The 22,749-nt window shown below is 35.5% G+C and overlaps 1 protein-coding gene across 4 annotated transcripts in view; it reads right to left on the reverse strand.

The window, feature by feature from the left end:
* LOC129746201 (uncharacterized) overlaps nucleotides 1-22,749 on the reverse strand; it is a 380,075-nt gene that overhangs the window by 35,971 nt on the left and 321,355 nt on the right. The window contains exons 10-15 of one of the 4 annotated variants that reach the window (XM_055739753.1): nucleotides 22,393-22,548; nucleotides 22,201-22,334; nucleotides 21,922-22,124; nucleotides 16,409-16,645; nucleotides 16,219-16,346; nucleotides 15,586-15,879 (exon numbers count right to left, since the gene is read on the reverse strand). In XM_055739753.1, coding sequence (XP_055595728.1) covers nucleotides 15,586-15,879; nucleotides 16,219-16,346; nucleotides 16,409-16,645; nucleotides 21,922-22,124; nucleotides 22,201-22,334; nucleotides 22,393-22,548 — 1,152 coding nt within the window. Of the gene's footprint in view, nucleotides 1-15,585; nucleotides 15,880-16,218; nucleotides 16,350-16,408; nucleotides 16,646-21,921; nucleotides 22,125-22,200; nucleotides 22,335-22,392; nucleotides 22,549-22,749 lie in introns of all 4 variants that reach the window. The other 3 variants (XM_055739755.1, XM_055739752.1, XM_055739756.1) reach the window with 3 other exon arrangements.

Here is a 22,749-nt window from a genome sequence, read left to right on the forward strand (position 1 = left end):
TCTAACAACATGGAAACAAAAGAATTTATCAAAGCAGGTAAAAGCACTATTTTTTCGTGCTTTGTAGAGAGTTTGCAGCAAAACTGATTTCATGTCATATCCAATAAGGCTGGAACAAATATCAATTTCTTCATTCATTTATACCCAGTTTTACAAATTTTGCTTCATTTTTAGTAGTTTATGAGCTCAGTTTTGCATCCGTAATGCCCCAGATGTGATCTGACAATGGACGCATTTAGCCAGCCGGTTTTAGAAATTGGCTATTTTAACTTTTTTTATAATTTTTATAATTTATCATTTTTTACAAAAACTGCAAAAGATTCTAACAGGAAAATTGCTCTAACGCATATAAAACCACCGATAGCTAAAATTCGAAGTGGTAATAAGCTTTCCTAGAATACCTGTAAGGGTAGCCAGCGAAAACGCATGTTAATTATTTCTCAGAAAAATTACGAAGCGGCAGATAAATCAAACTTCCGTTAAAATAATATCGGTTTAAAAAAAATGGAATTCCATGTTTAAAACTTTTAAGCATAAAACTATAGAAATTCTTGAGTTTATCTAAATATTTAATTCATGAATTGCTTCAACTGACTTTCAATGTGTAATGAATTTGTGGTAAATAAGTAAATGCAGTTGGACGACATTTTTTAAAGTGAAAAAGTTGATCTGAGTTGAAATTTCAACATAAATTATACATTGGAAAGTGTCCAAACTACATAAATGATTTATTCATTATGGCCCTTATCCTGCGCCGCGCATGAGGTGACGATTGTCACGTCACCTCGAGTCACCGTGAGATTTGTCACCTTATTCCCGGAGTCGATGCGGGTAAAGTGACAGAAGTTCATTCATAGGTGTGTATATATTCAGGAGGTGTTACCGAATATCGAATTCCCGATTCAGCCATTTTGGCTATGTAGGCTATGCAACTATGCGGAACTGATGAAGTTTGTTTACCAACAAACCACCGAAAAGCTGAACAAAAAATAAACAAACTCATTGAGAGCCCCGCTCACTCCTCGCCTACTTACTGTGAAAGTCGGAGAACCTAGTGTATCAAAAGACCTTGGTTCATTCTAGGTGAGTGACCGAATGAGCGCACCTGTCAAAATGGTTGAATTTAGATGGTGCTGTTTTGATTTTGCTCTCGCTTCGGATTTTCCGAATTGTTTTTTTTTTCTGTGTAACGGGTTAGAATTTCGGTTCGAAAATAGCCATCATCGGATTGTACGGTCACAGCAAGCTACTTGAGGATGATAAACAAATAACAAAAGCAGAAGCCGACGGCTGCTGCTCCAAAAAATCAGTGCACAAGAGGTGGTGTTTGTTAAACATTTCCAAGAGGTTTATCAGGTATGTAAAATATGTAAATTTTTTTTTTAATTTTTTAACTTGTTTCATACTTTAAACAACTTTGATTGAGAAGTGGATCTCTTAAGAGGAACACTTGTTCCACTGAGATTCACTATTTTAGCTTACATTCATTTTGATATTATTACATTCTTCCGCTCTAAAAACTAATTTGTGTTTTGTACCTAAAACTATTCGATCAGGATGGTTTTAAGTGGTTTTAATAAATTTTGATCATCCAAGAGAAGATATTTTTTTTAGTTTTTAGTAATGGCGAATGCTGCCGGTTTATATATTTTCCCCAACCGAGGTTACCCCCGTAGCATGCCGGAAATTGTAAGTTATCGCCTTCCAAATAGAAAATCATGGAATGCCGAGCATTTATCGAAAACAACAAAATAGCAGCAGCAGCAGCAGCAGCATCAGATTCCATTGTCGGATTTTGGTAACATAAACATGAATTCGGTTATCAATTTACCTTAAAATTGGATTCCAGATTTGAATTCGAAAACCACACTTAAAATTGTGCTTCAGTTTTATCGTCGTATCCATATTTCAATTTGATTTTCAAAAAAATATTTAATAAAGCATAAAACCAAATGAAAAAAAAGAATGCAATTAATTTTCATTAACGGCTTATTTTTCTTTGGAACCTCACAGGAAATTCATATTTGTTCAAATATTCTGACTTGTCGCTTATTGATACCGGTAATCCTTACCTGTATCTTTCACTTGCATTCCACATTTTTTTATTTAAAAAAATATTTCTTAGCATGGCATATTATCATTAAAAAGTGGAAAAATTAAAAGTACTAATATTTAATTTTAAAAGAATAACATTCAGATTTACATAAATTTTCGATTAAATTTCTATCTCGTCACCACCTGAAAAGGTACCGACAATTCTCACCTAAAATCGTCACCTGAATGCGACGATTCTCACCCACGGTGACTACGAGAATAGGGTAAGAACTCACAAAGTTCATCCGAAGTGACAATCCTCACCTAAACCGACTACTGGAATAGAGTGACTTGGGTGACTCCACTATCATCACGTCACGCGCGGCGCAGAATAAGGGCCTGTATGCCCTTTTGTGATGTTCGTTCACATTTCATATTAGGGGAGAATGAGGATACTTGATTGCTTAGCTATACCTCGAAACTGGAATGGCTTACATAGACCAGATGTTCTATAAAAAATTGCCGAATAGAACAACAACACGCAAACCTGCTTAGTTAAAAAAATTCAAAAAAAAATTGTTTTCGAGTTATTGCAGTTTGTTTAAAAATCTAACAAAATGGGACTTAAAGATTTTTTTTTATCAATTTAAACTGTTTTCCACACGAAAAAAATATCTTACATATAAAAATGGAGGCGTCTTTTTGTAACACCATCACGTATGAATCGTCGGTCGTAGTGAAGTAAAATTTGGTATCCGAGGGTTTTTCGGTTCAAAGATGGTTTGTTTAATAGTTTCAAGAATCTCAATTTTTATGGAAGAGGGGTCTTCATACAAAATTATCTATTTTCCACATCTTGTATATTAAAATGGAGGCGTTTTCTTTGTAACACCATTACGTTTGAAAAGTTGGTTGTAATGAAGTGAAATTTGGTTAATAGTTTCGAGATTTTTACTTTTTATGAAAGGAGGGCTCCTATACTAAATCAACTAGAAACGTAGAACGAACGTTCGTTCGTACTGCAAGTTTCCGCTTGTGGGACGAACCACGCTAGGCCTACTATTGTGTGGTGGTTGCTACAGCTCTATCAGTATCAACCACTACAAGGTAGTAGGCCCGTGAGGAACAAATCGATGAAATGTGATGAAAAGTTTTCCAAATTAAAATTACCCTTCCGCTCATTTTCAACATCTTTCACCTTATTCTAATCTTCTATCCGTCTATATTCTTTCAATTCTTAAATATTCTTCCTCAAAGAATATAAAATTTCACCGATATAGCCGATAAAATAATTTAATAATAAAAAAAAAAGATTTCTATAAACTTTTGTGGATTTTTCGGTTGAAACTTTACCTTTTCTATTTCTTTCTTCACAGATATTTAGATAATTATTGTAAAATATCTTCCATTGTTTTTTTTTTGCTTTCAAATGGAGGGAAGACAATTATGATAAAACAGCCTTGAGAGTATATTTCGCATGCGTATTAAATGTACCCGCAATGGCGCAATGCTGTCCCATTAGACTGAGTCGATTTTGGATTATTTTTAATTTCTCAAATCCTGGGGTGTGAAAAGCTTCGTTTTGTTTGTATGGGACAATAAAATAGTTTGTATTGTAAATCAACATCGTTTTTTCTGTGGGGCCGACCCCGTTAATGGTTTCCGTGCCAATTTATTAATTCTCTAAAGGAAATTTTCTGCTGAACAACTTTGTCATAGATTGTAACTTCGTGTCTTATTAGGCAAAAAAGTTATTAGATGTTAAACAGGGGCATGTCTTTTGGCATTGAAAAACATCATTTTCAATTGACAACACTGCTGGTGCCTCGTGAAGCATTGCATGAAAAGAAGTCATGCAATACCTCGCTAGGCACCCAGCAATGATGTCAAATCAATTTATTGATTTTCAATGTGAAAGCACTATCTATTGAAACAAAAAAGTTTGAATTTTCCATTTTTTATAGTAGACTTTGACTAGTTTTTTATACTTTCAAGTTATGAAGCATGTTTGAAGGTAGGTTTAGGGTAGGGTATATCCCTCAAAATACTCTGCATCGATCATCGTCGGGCACATCTCCATGCCACTGGGTAAATGTTCGGAGGTCGAAGGTCGAAGGAAAGCTTGTAAAGCGTCTTTTGTAATTTTCATTGTTTGTTGTCATTGTCAAGTTTCCAATAAATGTAAGAACATGTTAATTGGTTCCATTTAGGAATTTGAGGAGTCGTCTCAATTTGTTTAATTATTTAAAAAAACAAAACGTCACTGTAGACTGGAAACCAACTTCAAATATTTTACTTTCGAACATGACAGAATCTCACATTTTTCGAATACTTTAATCGACTTTGATTTTTCTTCTGTATGATGGCACTAATCTTCCACTGGAGTTCTGTTAAGACCGGTATGGAGCTAATGCCGTTCCGATCCGTTTCATTGAAACAGCTGTTCATTGTGTGTGATCAGAAACATCCGTTATTGTACGTTTTGACTAGAAAAACACACTTCAAAGCTACTGCACCGTAGTCCTCTTAGAGACAGTAGTGCATGCATATCTAATGAAAACAAAATGATTCGAATCAACACACCCTGTTGGTCGGTTTTGTTCCGTCATTTTTTTCTTCGTGCAGTAGGTATCCACCGAATGCCGCACTGTGACTGCCGAAGATTCTAGGCGTGCGTGAATCATGTGCCCTATAGAGAATTGATGTATGTAGTTTCTGTTTTTTTTTCGTTTATTTTTGTTGAAGCCACATGTTGGGCAAAGCTTGCATACTCAACATTTGAGCAGCAGGAGTGGGAGAAAACTTTTTTTTTTCAGCTGTATCGCAAATGCTGCAGATGATTCACTGGCTTTCCGGCCTCGAAAGACCTTTGAGTTGGTTTGGTTTTTTTTTACTTTCCCATAAATGTCAAACTCTCGTCCGTTGGAATATCGGGCTTTGACTCATATCGCTCACACTCCTTGTTTGTTATCTTAGGAGAACTCTTATCAAATTTCGAATGAATAATTCGTACTTGACCCAAAATATTCTTTGCAAAAAAGAATTTAATGAAATTTCAACGGATTCATTTCAATAATGAAACGGCTTTAATTTTCTATTTACTAATACTTTTTCCATGATTAATGATACAAGTCATTTATTTGAATAAGTATAGCTTCTAGAAAACACGTAGCATGCCTTGCAGCAGTGACTGATGACCCTGTTCGTCACCAATGCACAGCATGCTGTGATCGTTGCTACAGTTCCCCACCAGGGCTGATGAATTACATTTTGCAGCCTTGTTTTTCCGGTTCTCAATGAAAGACGCATCACATCGTTTCAAATCCCAAGAAGGCATTCACTGTGACACTTCGTGTTTTTTTTCTTCTCTCGTTCTTCTACCAATATGCCCTGAGGAAGATTTTGTGGTAATGCTACAGCATTGTCATTTTTCAGACCATGTGCTAACAGATTTTCTTCATTTTATCGGGACTTATGGAGCAGCTCATGGTGCTATCCCGAAAACAAAGCGGGGGCAGTGATTCTCACTGGGTAATTTGGTGTAAAATGCTCTTGCGAAAATTAGAACTTATATAAATAAAAATGTTGTCTTTTTATGAAATATTCAGTTTTGTCGAGAAAGTGAATTTTCTACGAACATTTGTTCCAAATTAAATTCCCAAATTGAAGTTTTTTGTGCATTTTTCGTCGATCGAGTGTTTTTTGTTCATTCGGCAGAGAACAACACAAATTTTGGACCATAGCCAAGGAATTTTTAAATAAGGTAGTCTCGAGAGCCATATTGGGTTTTTTTTTGACGACACAAAAACGAATGTATCGAAAATTTATATGCGAATGGCAGAAATTTCAAAGAAAAACACGTTTTAGAACGAAAATGAATTCCAATTTCATTTGGATTGTGTTGTAAGACCTCTATTGCACTATGTTATGAAATTTTTTGTTCCTCTGAAGGTTGCATTATGTTTTTTTCTCATTTTAATAATGAATGCAATGTCGTCTTGAAGCTAAAACGTACAAAAACGAATAAAAAATTACCTTTAAAAGGGTCAAGCTGGTAGTTATCGAACATTCAACCGATTGTCACGATTTTTATACAATCGGTTTGTCTTATACAATTCTTATGTAGAACAATTAACATCATTTAATGATTATTAACTCGATCAACTAAAATGCCAATAAATAATTGTGGTTTTGTATAAAAGTTTGGTTTATGATATATTTTTTGTAATAAGGATCTCAAACTGCGCTGAATTGATTATTTTCATGGAATACTTTGAACTAATTTTGAAGTTTTGCAAATTTGAGTAGGGAAAATCCACTATTTTTTCGGACTTCGATGGTCTATAAATTATAAAAATTACTCGAAAATCCAATTTTTTTCGTATTGATCTTGAAGAGCAAGAATCCTTCTAGAACAACATGTTTTAAAAGTGGAAAATTTCCAGCAAATTCACCGAGATATCAACAAAAAAGGCAAATTTCCTAGTAAATTCACAAATTTTTCGTGATTGTGACGTCGCAGTATGTACTACCTAATACTAGAGCAGAGCTGCCTTGACACTACCTTCATTAAATATTCCATGGAACATAGCATACTTTACTACATGGAGAAAAGTTGAAGTAGGCTCAAATTTCTTTATTGAAAATAAAACATAAGCAAACATTTCTGCGTTGTCATAGAAATGAGAGTTCGAACACGAACTTTTTGTAGTTTGGACGCGAACCCACGGTTGATGAAAAGAATGATCAGAGTTGCCTCAGTTTCTCAATGCTTGAATTTTCCTTGTAGTAAGAACTTTCCCCAGGAGGTGGTGCTGATGTACATGCCCTTGCTGAGAAGTTTAAAAAGCATGCTGAGAATTACCAATGTTGATTATAATATGTTTGCAACTAGCGTAGTAAAAATACAAAAATATTCAACGAATATATATTTAAAAACAATAATTTGAAGGTTCGAATTTAGAATAAAAATCCAGCAATCAGAATCAGAACTCAGATTCAGATTCCCAACAGATTCCCAATATATGAATTGTCTAATCGTTCGATTTTGGCAACACAAAATGTTCGGGCTCCAAAAACGAACGGGATCTTATTTTAATATTTCCTGCTAAATTTATACATTTCTTCAAAAATCTTTATAATCTTCATGAACAGATAAGTATTTTGCTCTTGTTTACCCCTCACGACTGCGTTTCCCGGTGTTTTCCCCATCGGCTTCATATTTATCAGAGAACAAGTCAATGTTCGTACAGGAATGAAGGGTGCGCGCGCACCGGCAAATATCCTTACGAACCCCAACCTCCCTAACTTTCATATTGGTTTGCGTACGGGCATTTGATTACCAAGTGCTAGATAAGGGAGGTGTTGCTTTTCATTCAGCAAATGTTGGTTTGAGATGATGATGATGATGCTGATCCCGATGATAATGTTCAATGGCGTTGATTATCTTGTGGAGAATAATACATAACAGATTCACTGGTTTTGAATTTTCGATTAAACTTTTCTTGATTGTAAGTGTGGGGGGACTTTAACCTAATGATGGGTCATTTACCCTCCTGTAACAATACTTTAAATCGAGGGTAAGCTTTGAATAATTTAAAATCTGTAATTTTGAATTCTGCAGAAAAAAAAAGTTTGATAAACAATATTTTTTAATTAACATTCGAATAGTTCTAATATTTATAATTTTCCGATTTTATCTCTAATCGGCCTTTAAGCACAGATGTGCTTTAAGTTCTGCAAATAATGTCATAGGCATATATTAAAAAGAAATGAGGAATGGCAAAAAATAAAGTATGATAATAAGCAATGAAAATGAAACGAATGAACAAGGTCAATTAACTAAGCTAAAAGCTATCAATGGTGAAATGAAAGTGAATTATTTTTCACAAGTCGATTAGAATTATTGTAGTACCAAACTCAAATCGTTCCGAAACTAAATTAAACACATAAAAATATCACAACCGCATAAACGGATAATCGAATACAATGTAAGCTAATCAGAAATGCAAGATCCGCGTTGAGATATCCGGTCGAGAATAAATATTAAGAAAGAAAAAAAAAAATAAAACAGGTCCGACGCGCGGCAGCTTGGCGCGTAGTTTTTCGGTTTTTGTCGTCGGCGCTCGAGGAAAGGTCGTTGTTGTCTTCCAATTTCAAAGCAAATACGAAAGAAAGAAAAAATGATAAATATATTCCATCCATTATACGAATGCAATACAGTCACACACGTTCACGTCCAGCATATTTAGGTAGGTAGGTAGTTATCTATCGTCGTCGTCGCAAACCGAAAACGAGGACTAACCGGCAAAAATGCAGACCGGGGTCACGTGCTTCCCTAGGCGTATTCTCTGTTGCTCTCGAGCGCGCGCACTTTCTCTCCGAGTCTATCGATCTCCCTCTTTCGGTGGTTCGAAATTCGAAATTGGAAACTTTTGTGGTAAACGTTTCGCTCTATCGAAATTCGCCTGTGTAGAAGGTTTGTGTCCCGGATGAAAAAGCTAGAGTGTTTCACCAGAGTCAAAGTAGACCATGTAAACAAATTACCTATTTGTGTTTTTGAAGATGATTTAAGATTCCCGATTTCGGATTCAATTTTCCGATACAGATTTAAAATTAAAACCTCAGATTACAGACTTCAGATTTCAAATCTAGATTCAAATTCAGATCTAAGATTCAAATTTCAGAAGCAGATTTCAGATTCAGATTTCAGATTCAGATTTCAGATTCAGATTTCCGATCCAGATTTCCGATCCAGATTGCAGAATCAGATTTCCGATCCAGATTTCGGATTCAGATTTCAGATTCAGATTTCAGATTCAGATTTCAGATTCAGATTTCAGATTCAGATTTCAGATTCAGATTTCAGATTCAGATTTCAGATTCAGATTTCAGATTCAGATTTCAGATTCAGATTTCAGATTCAGATTTCAGATTCAGATTTCAGATTCACATTTCAGATTCAGATTTCAGATTCAGATTTCAGATTCAGATTTCAGATTCAGATTTCAGATTCAGATTTCAGATTCAGATTTCAGATTCAGATTTCAGATTCAGATTTCAGATTCAGATTTCAGATTCAGATTTCAGATTCACATTTCAGATTCAGATTTCAGATTCAGATTTCAGATTCAGATTTCAGATTCAGATTTCAGATTCAGATTTCAGATTCAGATTTCAGATTCAGATTTCAGATTCAGATTTCAGATTCAGATTTCAGATTCAGATTTCAGATTCAGATTTCAGATTTCAGATTCAGATTTCAAATTCAGATTTCAGATTCAGATTTCAGATTCAGATTTCAGATTCAGATTTCAGATTCAGATTTCAGATTCAGATTTCAGATTCAGATTTCAGATTCAGATTTCAGATTCAGATTTCAGATTCAGATTTCAGATTCAGATTTCAGATTCAGATTTTAGATTCAGATTTCAGATTCAGATTTCAGATTCAGATTTCAGATTCAGATTTCAGATTCAGATTTCAGATTCAGATTTCAGATTCAGATTTCAGATTCAGATTTCAGATTCAGATTTCAGATTCAGATTTCAGATTCAGATTTCAGATTCAGATTTCAGATTCAGATTTCAGATTCAGATTTCAGATTCAGATTTCAGATTCAGATTTCAGATTCAGATTTCAGATTCAGATTTCAGATTCAGATTCAGATTTCAGATTTCAGATTCAGATTTCAAATTCAGATTTCAGATTCAGATTTCAGATTCAGATTTCAGATTCAGATTTCAGATTCAGATTTCAGATTCAGATTTCAGATTCAGATTTCAGATTCAGATTTCAGATTCAGATTTCAGATTCAGATTTCAGATTCAGATTTCAGATTCAGATTTCAGATTCAGATTTCAGATTCAGATTTCAGATTCAGATTTCAGATTCAGATTTCAGATTCAGATTTCAGATTCAGATTTCAGATTCAGATTTCAGATTCAGATTTCAGATTCAGATTTCAGATTCAGATTTCAGATTCAGATTTCAGATTCAGATTTCAGATTCAGATTTCAGATTCAGATTTCAGATTCAGATTTCAGATTTCAGATTCAGATTTCAGATTCAGATTTCAGATTCAGATTTCAGATTCAGATTTCAGATTTCAGATTCAGATTTCAGATTCAGATTTCAGATTCAGATTTCAGATTCAGATTTCAGATTCAGATTTCAGATTCAGATTTCAGATTCAGATTTCAGATTCAGATTTCAGATTCAGATTTCAGATTCAGATTTCAGATTCAGATTTCAGATTCAGATTTCAGATTCAGATTTCACCATTCTGGATTTTTTTTGAAAAAAAAAAATGAAAGTTGGATAGAGAAAATGAAAAAAAAAAACCACTTCGGAAGGCGGTGTTGAGAAAAAGTGACAAAATAACGACAAATGTGTACAAAGTTTACTTTTCGTATAAGTTTAAATATCTCAGATTTGTGAAACATTTTTAATAATATGAGTCAATTTTAATATGTTTCAAAATTTCGGAATACGAACAGATTTCACGCCAAATCGATACGAAGTTGGGATGACCATTTTAGAATTCAATTAAACTTTGTGGGCATATAGGTCTTACCTAGTAAAGCAACTTGATTTACTCAGTTTTTTCAAAAAAAAAAAAAAAAAAAACTAGACTAACATTTAAAAGGGCCAAACTTTTCAGGCAAAAAATTTATAAACATTTTTAGCTCTAAGATTACAATTCCTACACAAATGTGGTTCATAAGAGAGCATTGGAAGAAAAATGAAATATTAGAAAAATAATGAATTTTTTTAAACCCTACACTGAGAAAAATGCATTTCAAAATCTAAATCAATTTCCCAAAAAAAAAATGCGATCTCAGAATTCAATGAAATTTTTTTCTAACTCGGTTAATAATAAGGTCTTCAATTCCAACAAAAAAAAGGTTTTTAGGTTGCATTTTTGCAGTGCAGGATTTTCATTTTCTTTTTCCATCAATTATTTTAATCAAAGCTCTTATTTCTTTGATATCAGTACAATCATTTCGAAGAAGTAGTTTTTTAATTAAAAGTTGGAAATTTCACTGAAAAAATAAATAACATGATTTAAAAAAAACATGAACAAGTTTTTGTTAGAAAAACTTTTTTCCCTAAAATATGCACAAATTGCAGTGAATGGGCGACTTGTTATTACGTCCCATCTAAATTTTTTTACCAAATTCTGAGATAGTATTTTTTTTGGGAAATTGAGTTTAAGTTTTGAAATGCATTTTTCTAAGTGCAGGATAAAAAAAAAAACATTTTTTTTTCAAAAAATTCAATTTTTTTTTCCAAAACTTTTCCGTAGGCCACATTTGTCTAACAATTGTATTTCGAGCCTTTAAATTCTTATAAAAAAAATTTCGTCAAAAAGGCCTGAAAAATTCGGCACTTTTCAACTGTTAGTCTAGATCTTTTTTGGGAAAACTAAGTATGCCAAATGCCTTAACTACGTGAGAACTATACACTAGAGTGCCCCAAATTTGTATGGAAAATTTAAAACCTGTTGAATGTCATGCGCTTCAGACTAATGTTGATCCTAGGCCTAATACAAGATTCCATGCCAAATTTGATGTTAACGAACACATTTGAGCCAGATCGGACCATGGGAAGGGGACGCTCAACGAGCCTGAAGTTTGTATGGGATTTTAAAACATTTTGTTCGGAAGGAACATGAAAAACAAGTTTTTTATCAATAACTCCGGTCCCCTCCGGCCGATTTCTTCTGAAAACGAGGTATCTTAAAGTCTAAACTATGACAAATATTTCATCCTAAAACTGTACTTCGATTAAAGTTAACATAAAAAAGTTATTACCCAAGTGACATTTAAAATTTTATAACAGGCTTCTAGATATGGTTTTGGTTCTATAAGGGGCTTGAAAAGTCCAATAAAACTATCGGTGTTACTTGTGTTTAAAAAATGGGCTGACATTTTTAAGGATCACTGTTCATGAGGCGTCAACATGTTCGACCACCCCGATCGGAACACTCAACTCTGAAATCTTAATCTAAATTCATCAAATCATGACGGATTTAGATTTATTTGTTGCGTAAGCTTGTTAAATCTCAGTTTTTTTCAAATATTTGGTTGTGGATAATATTCACGAGACAATTCGGGGAGGCGAAACTTTAGGGGAGAATTAAATTACTTGATCCCCATTTCTTGTTTTCATCACATTTTCAAGTGAAAATTACACCCTAGAACCTCGTTTTCGCCGTAAAATGCGCATAAGCTAAGTGTGATGATTATAAACGACTTTTGCTAAGCGAAAAACTTCATCGTTGAGGATAAATTTTTGATCGTTTTTTCTTAAATTGCATAACCACAGGGGCATGACTTTCAGTACTTTTTCGGTTGTTATGCATGCCAATCTTTAACCATTTTCCCTTAAATTTGGAAACATTTTAGACTGACTCAAGGCTTCTTCATAATTCTTGTTAAAATTGTTTCACAAATAACTGAGATTTTTTTAATTTTCGAAGCATGCTCGGTAGCAGATTTATCGATTCGTTTAAACGTAATAAATTTATCAAGTCAGCATTTCCAAACATCAACACAATTTACTCTTACCCAAATAAAACACTTTTTTCAATCAACTGCCAATAAAACGATTAAACCTTCATTCTTGATTCCAAAAATTTCATCGCTACGAGAATCTTAGAAACGAAAGAAAACTGGAACTATTTTTTGAAAAATTAACATTTTGGTAGCATTAGAAATCCTTGGTCCATATTTTTTTTCGTTCTGGTGGTTCTGATTGATATAACCATTCTGAATTGATTTAAAAAAATTCTATGTTTGGTAGAAAAGATGAAACATAAACCTCGCCTGAAGACGTACAAATATGTACAATATTAACTCTTCGTATAAGTTGAGTTATTTCAGTTATATGTGAAATAATTTCAACAAGAATTATAATGAAATGTAGCTTTGAGTCAGTCTAAAATGTTTCCAAATTATAGAAAAAATGGTTGAAGTGTGGAATGCATTACAACCAGAAAAAGTCATGTTCCTTCGCCCCTGTGGTTATGCAATTTAAGAAAAAACGGTCAAAAATTTATCCTCAACGATGAAGTTTTTGGCTTAGCAAAATTTTTTATAATCATAACATTTAGCTTATGAGAATTTTTCACCGAAAACGGGGTTTTGGTGGGTAATTTTCACTTGAAAACATGATGAAAACAAGAAATGGGGATCAATTAATTCAATTCTCCCCTTAAGTTTCGCCTGGACGCAACAAATAAATCAGTCATGATTTGACGAATTGGCATGCATTTCGAGTCGAATGTTCCGGTCGGGGTGGTCGAACATGTTGACGCCTCATTAACAGTAATGAATAATGTCAGCCCATTTTTGAAGCCTATTAACTTTTTATGTTAACTTTAATCGAAATACAGTTCTCGGGTGAAATATTTGTCATAGTTTAGGCTTTAAGAAACCCCGTTTTCAGAAGAAATCTACCAAAGGGGACCAAAGTTATTGATAAAAAACTGGTTTTTCATGTTCCTCCCGAACAATATGTCTCAAAATCACATACAAACTTCAGGCTCGTTGAGCGACCCCTTCCCGTGGTCCGATCCGATCAGGCCCAGAATCAATATTAGCCTGCAGCGCAAAACTTTTTAAAAAGTCGGGTCATTTGGGGCACTCTACTATACACTAGACTGGCCCAAATTTGTATGGGATGATTTTTACAACATTGTTTTCAACGCGGCACCCTTTAGATTGGTGCATTTAGGTGAAAAAATGACTTTCTGAAAGTTTCAAGTCATTTGGCAGAAGCACGAGCTGGCGCAAAGGACTTGAAATTTGTATGGAGTTTTTCAGCAAAATGTATGGAAAATCGACATACCTTCACTCTTTGTGTTCTAAAATATGTTTCCAGTATGCTAGAAAGCTCAGAATTTCAGGAATTGTAGTTCAAATAATGATAAACAAGTTTGTAGAAGATTGTGACGCGATATGAGTTGACTGTGATGAGTTATTTGCAATTGAATGTGTGATTTTTTTTCCCATTTTATCGATATATCGTGAACGGTATATTGGTGGATTATTAGTACTAACTTGCATTGTCACACAATGAGATAACAGATAGAAAATTTGTGTCTTCGGCATAGTTGCAACTATTTGTTATAAAATAAGCTACAACTTTGCCGGGGACACAAATTTTGTATATTTTATTCTCATTGTGTGACGATGCGATCAAATAAATGCGATTATTAGACCATACACCGTTCACGTTATATCAAAGAAATGTGACAATCACACATTCAATTGCAAATAACTCATCACAATCAACTCGTAGCGCGTCACAATCTTCTACAAACTTGTTTGTCATTACTTGAACTACAATTCTTGAAATTCTTAGCTTTCTAGCATACTGGGAACATATTTTAGAACACAAAGAGTGAAGGTATGGCGATTTTTCATACATTTTTCCGAAAATCTTCATACAAATTTCAAGTCCTTTGCGCCAGCTCGTGCTTCTGCCAAATGACCTGAAACCTTCAGAAAGTCATTTTTTCACCTAAAGGCACCAACCTAGGGGGTGCCGTGTGGAATATAAGGATTTTTTTTGTTATGGGCCAGTCTACTATACACACACAAAGTTTCATTCAATTCTGAGGGGGTAATACCAGATACTGTGTCGAGTTGGCGCGAAATCCGTCAATAGTATTTTAAGTGTGTAAAAACTCAATCGAAAAAGTATTGTGAAAGTTTAGTTCCTTAGCTCTGTGGTTATACAATTTAAGGAAAAATTGTCGTTTTTTATGTCTTCGTTGTCGTAATCATAAAACTAAGCTTCTGTGAATTTGTCATACGGTTTGAGTTTTTTTATCGGGGATTTTCATCCTATTGCATGATTCATCCCTTAAAGTGATAGGGATTTAGAGGATTAATAAAAGTAGATGGCGATTCAGGCACATTTTGAATGGTTATTTTGTCCAGGATTTTAAGTCATTAGCTTATTTATCCCTACATGTGTAAGTTTCCAGTGAGTTCGTCATTGGGCTGCTATTATTCAATGACTCTAGAAACAAGGCGTTGTTCTAAGAAGCTCCTTGAGAATATTTCTGTTTGCTGTTAAAATAAAACTATCCTGAGGCTACAAATTCCTGTTATATAAAATATGTTGTTTTGAAGAGAAATAAAAAAAAAGTTAGAAATGTAAATGACACAACAAAACTTTTGTGGTGTTAGACAAATTAACAGTTTTTGCATTGTGCGTAAGGTTTTGTAAGGTGATTTCGATAGAGCGAAAGCGTTAGTATTGTTCTATGCCAAAGTATTAAATAGTTAGTCAAATTTACAGAGCGAGCGAGACCCATTCGCGCAATGTTTCTGTTTGATTAAAACAAAAAATAACAATACTAAATAATCACAAAACGTATGTACTAACAATCGTTAATGGGAAAATTCGACCGATTCTCGTGACGGTGTGGTCAACGTCGTCGTTTCGAGTTTTGAGTGACCCGAGACATAAAGTTACGTTTTTTTTTTCAAACCGTTCGATACCGTTACACGATTCTACACGGATGCAAGGGCGTACCTTTTCGAATTAACAAACTAGTAACACGGCGCAAAGCCTCTCGCGGTGACTTGTTGAAAAATTTAGGTGTAAGATTAGGTGGTAGGGTGAGCGGTTTTCTGCTACCCGTACCCGTTTCCCAGGCGCGTAGAGATCCTTGCGGATGTAGCCGGTCCAGATTCTCGGTCGAGGCCGGCCGCGGTTGCCTCTGCTTCGGATACCAACCACGTGCCGGGCCGCCCGCCAAGCGTAACATTTCACCATTTGCGAACGCTTGGCTGATACTGCGCTGCCGGCTTCCGATCGTTGAAGAACCTGCGGTGAAGGGATATGAACAGAGAACAAGTTTGCGGGTGGCGTTACACATTTACACGAATTTACATCAACATCGAGGGTTGAGTTTGGTGTTTTCGTTCTGGAACGGAACCAGCTGTGAAAGTGGCTCCTCGGTATGAGTTATATAAGGTCCTCTGAAGAGGTCATGGTTCATGAGTTCGTGATATTGAGTTCATAGGTCATGTGTAATGCTGTTTATATGATCCGTTCCATAGAGGTAAAGCGTTCAACGTTTTGGTAGTCACACAAGCGTCTCAGTAAAGCGCATAGTAAGGTTGTTAGTTAGCGTTGAGTTAGAAGTCACAAAACCATACTTACCGATTCCAACCACGGACGAACCTAGGCTACTAGTGGTACCGGTATTGTTCCGAGGGGCCGTTCGGCTTCCGCTTCCATGCGGTGGAACTTCTGGAGCGCGACGGTGAGGTGTACGTGGAATATCACAGCTACTAAAAATTAAAGATTTGAAATGAGTGCTTTAGCGTTACTATTTTTATCCATAAAATACCCTCGAGCAAAGATGGGCGTCTCCGGCAGGCTACAGGACGTCTGCAGGGATCTCTCCTCGCGGGGACTCTGGGCGGTACGCTTCGGGAAGCCGCCAATGCCACCGCCACCGCCAGTGATGATTCTTCTTCGAGAATTGCATCCGGGCAAATCGGGAGGAAGCGTTCCAGGGGCGTGCGGAGAAGTAGAAGCGTGCGAACCATTGCGATAGGATTTGCTGAAGCCAGCATCCATTGATCTGAAACGGATGAAAAGAAGTGTGAGACAGTGTTTGTTGAGTAATACCGGGATGTAAAAAATAATGAACTTTAGTTTTGTGCATTGGTTCATCAATGCTATTTATTGCAAATTTCCGTAAATTTTTTAGCTGTATATAGGTTGATTTGCCTATCGTAAATCTAAAAATTTTAATAATTGGGAAACATGGCGATACCATAAACCTACATATTTAATAATTAATTTAAGTATGTTTATTGACACGATGATGAAAAGCTAGATATTTAGAAGATTTGTAAAGGAATGAAGAACAGGCGGATAGACAAGCATCAGCGAAGCTTCGTAGGATACAATTTTCTGATAGGTGTTGAAATTTAGGGGTCTATTTAGGGCATTTTTGTTTTTGAAAAGCATGGAAGTGTGCCGTACAACAGGCTACTCTGTAAAGGAAGCGTGGTCGACTTTTGATCACACATTTCTAAACACAGCAGGCCAGTTGGATTGTGTTCTGTGAATACACGAATCGGGTATTCACGTTTATTTGTGTTATTTGAAAAAGGGATAACCGCCATCCTAATCCGGAAAGGTGGAAATAATTGCAGACTTCTGTTTTCATCACTTTTTCGGACGAAAGTTAACAAATGTGATGTGTTTTTCTGTTGGTTGACAAGTCCTTAACCCTTCATTTCATGATTTTTTTATTTTTCGTTAAAAATCATTCCAAACAGTTGCAAATGATGTGTACATCGAGAAATAAAATACGATTTTTCACTTTTTTCATACATTAATTGTTGCAAATTTGTTACTTTATGAAACGAAGGGTTAATGAGCGCCACATCCAAATCTGTACTTTCGAGCCAACAAATCATTTTTATTTGTACTTTTTGACAAAAATATGTACCAACGATATTTCAAAACTCAATGCAATAATCACAATCATTTGATCTGTTGTGGTATGAGCCTACTTGGTTGAATGATTCAACTGAATCAAAGCAATCGAAAGATTCCTTTTAATTCAACCACGGTAAATGAAAAGTTCATATATCAGTATTTCGATAGCAACTTACTACCTTCTTCAGTGAACGTTTTCGATTATCGAATAATCGATAATCGAAAACGTTCACTGAAGAAAGAAGTAAGTTGCTATCGAAATACTGGTATATGAATTTTTCATTTACCGTGGTTGAATTAAAAGGAATCTTTCGATTGCTTTGATTCAATCATTTGATCATTCTAACAACTCCAGTGTTTTTAACACTCAACGGACCGCGAAAAAATCATATCCGAGAAACAGCGAAATTCGGCACTATATTTGAGAAATCATTGAACCAAATTCCACAAGTTTTGCTTTTTCGAGTAACGGCAAGGGTTGTGTTCAATTTTGTCGAAGAAAATTTAATGATAAAATAAATAACTTTTTAGTTATGCTTTTAAGTGTAGCACACTTAGAGCAACTTCACTGGTGTTGGGAAAAAGTGGTAGAATTTTCGACGCTTGTTGAACATTTTGAAAATTTTACCATGCAAAAATGCTTTCAAGATTTTAAAACGTTGTATTTTTTTAAAGCACTGATTCAATTTCAGCCATATGTGATAGAAATCGAGCTATTTTTGCATCACAGCATGCGAAAATAGAACACGTGTTGTAAAAAAAATTGAAGGTCGAACTGAATTGAGGATCTTGAAAATGTTTTTGAAAGGTAAAGTTTTCAATATGTGCCACAAGTGTCAAAATTTCTACCACTTTTTCCCAACATCAGTGAACTTGCTCTTACGGTGAGTGAAAAAAACGAGATACCGTCAGTTTTGTACGCCTTTTGAAAACGAGTACTGACTTATCACAGTAATCGTGTCATTTTGAATTTGAAACAAAACAACTAAAAACATCATGCAGCTTGTTTACGAGTTCCAAGTATTTTTTTGTGCAACATTGTTTTGATAATAATTTATTTTCTAAATAGATCAAACAAGAGGTTCTACATTACAATCAGGGAGTCTTCCAGGAACCGGCAGAGGCTATTTATTTTGAAGTTGTAAGTTTCAATTTAAAGGGACTAAAATCAGTGATTTTCATTCTATTCTAGTATCAAGTTTTAAATAGCTGAGCTGTGTGAAACCCGTTCCGGAAAGCGCAATTACGGTCTCTGTGACATCGACGTTTCTCGAGTGGTCTGAATCAAATCATGGTATAATTATGTACCATTAATTGAGGCAATACTTTCCAACTTCAATGGCTTCTAAAAAAATTCACGTCCTCAGATAATCGTACCCTTAATGCATCAAAAGTTTTAAGGTTAGTTGGACATCATTAGTTAGTACATGATTTAGTCAAAAAAAATTGGTTTCTGCAGTTATTTTTAATTTTCTAAAAACATGCGATTGTCAATGCCATATTTAAAAACTATTATGAATAAAAACACCAAATGCAGTAACTTTTTGATCTGTTGATAATAATTTTTACTTTTTTTTCTGAACATAAGGATTCTGCATACATTTAGGGGTAAAAAATACTACAGAAAATTCTACTAGCTGAAATCATAAAAATAAATGTTTGGATGAATGAAATTTCAATGATAACAAACGCGTGCTGCAAAACAATCGTATTCCAGCTTATGAAAACGAAATTTACAAGGTGTGCGGTGATTTGCGTTTTGTTGCATCTTACCCCAGGCATGTAACAGAAATATAAAAATATTTATTCAAAAAAAAAATTTGGTGATATTTTTTACACCAACAGTATTGGTACAGAATGATTAAACCAGTTAAAAGTTTGTTGGTGATATCATTAAGCCAATCCATCATACTGGGTAAAGCTTTTTACGGCATCGAAAAATGTTAAAATTTGTTCATTTGTAGGTGGATTTTTAAAATCTTGAATTAAAACGAAAAACTTTCAAATTCTAGCGTAAGGTGTGACAAATTATGCCATCATCATAATGTAGACATTGAAAAATAACTTGATCACATAAAAATAAAAATAAAATCAGTGCTGTGGTATACAAATTATGTTGCATCTAACCTAAGGTTGTAAGAATTTTTTCAGCACGTACCCGGGCCGGACAAATACAAACTATTTTATCTAGAAAACTGGCTAAATCTGGGCATTTGATTCCAAGTAATCGAACGATGTGTAAACAAACAATTCAAGAGCGTACCGAACAAGGTGTGAAACAGATCGATGTAATTTTTTGACAGATGAAAAAAATGTGCAGTCGAATCTAGTTGTTCGAGAAAATTACAATGACACAGCGAACGATTTTCAAGGTGTTTTTGTTTGGTTTGGCATTTCGTGCGCGATGCTTGTGTTATAATTGGTGGAAGCCAACATGTCTGGATTGGACTAGGATTGGATTGGACTATTTGAAACTTTACGGAAAATCTGGTGACGAAGAAGATGACTTTATCGGGTTCGATTAGGAAAACGGAACAGTAGAGCAATTTCCGAAAGCGCAGACAGTTTGCAGCGAAGCAACGTATTTTCGGCAGCTGTGATGAAAATTGCAACCGTAGAAGGAGGTGAAACAGAAGAGGTCAACCAATCCGGACACGACCCTGAGGAAAGTTCCGGTAGAATTAGCAATGACATAATGGATACTGAATATTGTGAAACAGACAGCTCTGATAGTTTTTTCGAAGTGCGTCCAAATCGGTAACTCGGAAACAAAACCAAAAAATAAAGGATGCGGAAGTGGTCTGCAAAAAAAACGGAAATTGCAAAAAAATGGAAATTTGCGGATGCCGGAAAAAGTGTAACGAAAATTTCACGCAGGATGACAGATTACAGTTCCATCAGGCATTCTGGGATTTGGATAAGGTCGGTCAAGGAAATTTAATCAGACAATACTCTCTTCCAACACCTCTTATTCGGCGTCAGAAGCGTAACGTGATGACAGACGTGGTGAAGCGTGTTACATTTACGTGCATTCTTCCAAACGTCAGAAACCAACCCGTAGCAGTTAGCAGGAATTTTTATTCAAACTCGCTTGGATTTCGCGAAAATTGTGGGTAAGTTTTACGAAGAGATTAATCACCTTAATTTATGTTTTTCACTTAATTTATCGGCCTTATCGGTGAAAAGTGATGTCCTTTTTATAAGGCCGATAAATTTAGTGACATTGTGTCGTAAGATGCAATTATCAATAATAATGCATCTTATTAATATTGATAATTTATTCATTAATTTGAAAATTATTAATGCGGTTTATAGATGTATTCGGGCTGCCAGGATGGACCTCCAGTACGTTTTTTGTACGTCTCGGTGGTCGAGTGGTTAGCGTGCTAAGACGGTAATCGCTGGTGTACCGATGACATGGGTTCGATTTCCATCTTGGTACTGGGTGTTTAATGTTAATCTTAAGTTGTCCATCTCATTTATTCAGTCTGTAAAGCCTAAATCGGCTAAGACGGTGTATGTCTTTTTTTTTTAAGCTTTTAGCTCATAAAACGACTTAATCCACAGAACTTTGTTAAATTTTTCATCAAATGTCCCATTACTCAGATTTTTTTTTCATTAGTGACTCCAAATCGCGATGATAAACAAAATACGACGGCCAAAGCGCGATCCCGGAGGCTGTACACGACGATGCTGACGAAGTTTGACTGCGTGGTAATGGATGACGAAACCTACGTCAAAGCCGACTACAAGCAGCTTCCGGAACAAGAGTTTTATACGGCAAAAGGAAGGGGAAAGGTAGCAGATGTTTTCAAGCACATGAAACTGTCAAAGTTCGCGAAGAAATATCTGGTTTGGCAAGCCATCTGTAGCTGTGGCTTGAAAAGCAGCATTTTCATAGCTGTCAACCTGTCTGTCAACCAAGAAATTTACGTGAAAGAGTGTTTGAATAAACATCTGCTGCCTTTCCTGAAGAAACACGGTTGTTCCGTACTGTTTTGGCCGGATTTGGCATCTTACCATTACGGTAAAAAGGCCATGGAATGATACGCCGCCAACAACGTGCAGGTGGTTCCCAAGGACAAGAACCCTCCCAACACGCCAGAGCTCCGCCCAATTGAGAAATACTGAACTATTGTCGAGCGGAACCTAAAGAAGACCAAAAAAACTGCTAAGGAAGAGCAGCAGTTCAAGACAAACTGGCTTTCTGCGGCGAATAAGGTGGACAAGGTGGCTGTGCAAAATCTGATGGTAGGGGTTAAGCGAATATTTTTCCTGAATTTTATACTAATTCAACTTGAAAAATAAATTTGATTTGATTTTTTTGAATAAACGATTTCACCGATTTACACGCGTTTTCCTTGACCAAATTTTGACCGTATCACCCTTTACGAGGTCGAAACTAACCTTGTTTTAAGCGTATTGATAGATGGGCCACGGTGCGGCGGAACGGCCGGCGGTTGCTCTTCCCGGTACAAAATGTCATGCTGTGGCTTGGGACCGCTGTTGCCAGCTCGATTGCGGGAGCTGATGCGGATACCGTGAATCTGATGAATAATTTCTGGTTCTTCGGTAGGCGAAGGAGGCAACGGCGGAAATTCGTCACTGTCCTAAAATTGCAAAAAAAAGAATCATAACACGATTAAATGGGCGCCTACGTTATTGGGTATTTTATGATCAATTTACCGGTTCCGGACTGGATGACGGCGGTGATGGCGGCAAAGGCCCTAGGCCAGCCTGTGCGAGAAGCATTTCTTTGGCACTTTCTGATTTATGAACACCTAGACGAAAGCCTAATGGACGTCTCGCAGGAGGTATGTCTGGAAAATAGGGAGGTTATCAATTTTAGTTTTAATCGATTGATTTTGAGCGGCTTACCGGCTACTCTAGCAACAGATATATCACCACGTAATAAAGCACTAATATTATCTTCTATTTTGCGTAAAGGTGCACCACGCTGTGTGTCGCTATCTGCTTCTTCGTCCTCTTCGATGGGCGGAGCGAGCTCACGACGTGGAGTAGATAGGCCGTCAACTGGAAGAAAAAGGATAAAATATGTAGTTATTAACTGAAAATCAGATTTACTAAGATGGTTAGATGGTTACTTTTTTGGGAAATCAGAAGTGTAGAAATAATTAATTTTATAACACCTTTGCTATACCGCTTTCAAACATACCGGTCAGTTGGAACAGAATTATATCAAATCTCAGATTGTAGAACCCAAATGTGTTATTT

This window comes from Uranotaenia lowii, chromosome 2 (assembly GCF_029784155.1).
Source record: "Uranotaenia lowii strain MFRU-FL chromosome 2, ASM2978415v1, whole genome shotgun sequence".
Lineage (NCBI taxonomy): Eukaryota > Metazoa > Arthropoda > Insecta > Diptera > Culicidae > Uranotaenia > Uranotaenia lowii.